Source organism: Morone saxatilis, unplaced genomic scaffold, assembly GCF_004916995.1.
Source record: "Morone saxatilis isolate NCDOM2014 unplaced genomic scaffold, NCSU_SB_2.0 Contig17, whole genome shotgun sequence".
Taxonomy (NCBI): domain Eukaryota; kingdom Metazoa; phylum Chordata; class Actinopteri; family Moronidae; genus Morone; species Morone saxatilis.
In genome coordinates, this window is record NW_023339729.1 from 14,145,592 (window position 1) to 14,147,698 (window position 2,107).

The 2,107-nt window shown below is 37.6% G+C and overlaps 1 protein-coding gene across 1 annotated transcript; it reads right to left on the minus strand.

Moving 5' to 3' along the window:
* Positions 1–19: 19 nt before the first annotated feature.
* On the minus strand, positions 20–1,790 carry si:ch211-243a20.4 (the record flags this gene model as incomplete). The annotated part of the gene is given in 4 exon segments (XM_035659661.1): positions 20–302; positions 392–502; positions 648–770; positions 1,669–1,790. Coding segments are annotated over 4 exon segments (419 nt in total), but the record flags the coding sequence as incomplete, so codon positions are not given.
* Between the last annotated feature and the right edge of the window lie 317 nt (positions 1,791–2,107).

The window sequence follows — 2,107 nt, forward strand, 5'->3', positions numbered from 1 at the left end:
TGTGTACTATGTGTAGTGTGTGTGTAGAATTCATGTCGAAGGTGCTCTTTGTACAGACTGTGAAAACAAATTTCTTCCACTGAGGACAATAAAGTATGAATCTGAAAATCTGAATCTGAATCTGAATCTGAATAATTATTTTACTGGTAACAGGTGACAATGACACAGCAAAGCAAACTGAAATCATCTCAGCTACTGATATAAATATCATAATCTGTTGAGAAAAGTTGTTTTAGGATTCAGAAATTCTCATAGACAGACTCAAACATGTCTTCATTCTGGGGTTTTGTGGTTTGCGTCATCTGTGGAGGAAGTAGACGACAGGTCACCAACTGCATGTTTTATTGATTTCCACTGATAATGTGACAAAGCACCTGACATTCACACTGACCGTTTTTTGTTGTTCCTTTTTCTTGGGTTTAGGTTTTCTTTGGTCTGTCTCTGTATTGGCAGCTGAGTGGTCCAGCACATCGTAAATGGACCCGGGCCGAGCCTCTAGACTCTGAGAGAACATCTCATATCAGTTTCCAAGGAATATAAAAATGAACATATGAATGCTGGGAAGATGGAGGACAAATATGAAGTGATACAATTTAATTCAAGTGAAATATCTCTGCCTATATAGTGACAAGTAGAAAGGTGCTTACAGCATAGAAAGAGGAATCTGTTATAGCCACGTTGTTTTCCTCCGTCTCTCTCTCCTTCCTTTCTTCTCTGTTCTGCTTTTGTTTTCTGCCGGTATCGGTGCTACTTTCAGTTGTGTCTTTGTTCTAACAGAAACACAAATCACAAATAACACTAAGACACATGCAGCTCCCCATCTATAGTCTCTATTAATCAGATGTTTGAGTTTAATTCTTTGCACCTAATACTCTGGCTGGAGAACAATATAGGTCTATGTTTAAACTTGAGCTATGACACAATCACAGATGAGGTAACGGTGAGTGTGTGCAGCCATATCGAGTTAAACTAAATATTTCCTGTCTTGGAGATAGGACTCTGTCTAAGAGTACAGCCATGTTTTCCAGTCTAGTTTAAGTCAACTGTGTCAAAGGCAGCAGCAAGATCCAAGAGGAGAGGAACTGAAATACAATTGAAAAAAACATTCAGGTTCCTCAATGAGAGTTTTAGTACTGCTGAAATACACCTTTAAAGAAACCTGGGAAAGAATCAGCTGGCCACAGGAAACAGTAAAAACTCAAACATCTACAGAAATCTGTGCAGGATTCCTCCTGAAAATGTCTTTGATAAAATGTTCTGCTCTGAGGTGATCTAAGGCTTGACCCAGACATGATTTTGGGCTGCAATAATTATTTTTATTTATTCTGACAATTATTTTCTAAATGTATTACTTGTTGGATTAATAAATTACCAGGAAATAGTGGTGACATGTTTATATTGCTTGTTTAGTCCAGCCAGTGGTCCAATACCCCAAAATATTACATTTACTATCACATAAAACAATAATTTAAAAGCTTGAAGTATTTAATTTGGCTTGGAAGATGATTTAAACAACTCATTTTGTCTCGATGGTTGTGTTTGATTAGAAAATATGGGACAATCTACAATACTGCCTTGTCAGTTGTACATCCCTCTGAACATTGCTGTCTGTAACAAAGCAATATTCTCACAGTGAAACAGGCTGTTTCAGATCAGGACACATCTTACCCAATTTCCTCTGAAGACATACACTGAGCCGACCACATTGAAAACCAGCAGCACACCAGTGAAGACTGTGACTATGGTGATTTCTGTGTAATCCAACATTACGGGCTCCTTGTAGCCTTCCTCTGGAAAACACAAACCATTCAATGTCAGTCTGTGCCAGGAATGCATCATACCTGGACGGCAGAGGTTGGCTGAACTATTCCATATCTATTAAGCAAGTAATCTACTGGATATGAATATTTAAGCTCATTGTCAACATCAACAATAGTCCACTGACAGCTTTTTACATGTACAGTGTACACTTCCAAGAAAAATCTGAAGGACCATAAAATGATTAAAGGGATAAAAGAAAAATAACACAAAAATATGTTTATTTTCCTCAGAGGTTTTGTTTCTCTTGTGAAATACGGGGTGTTATTATACAGTGGTGTGAAAAAGT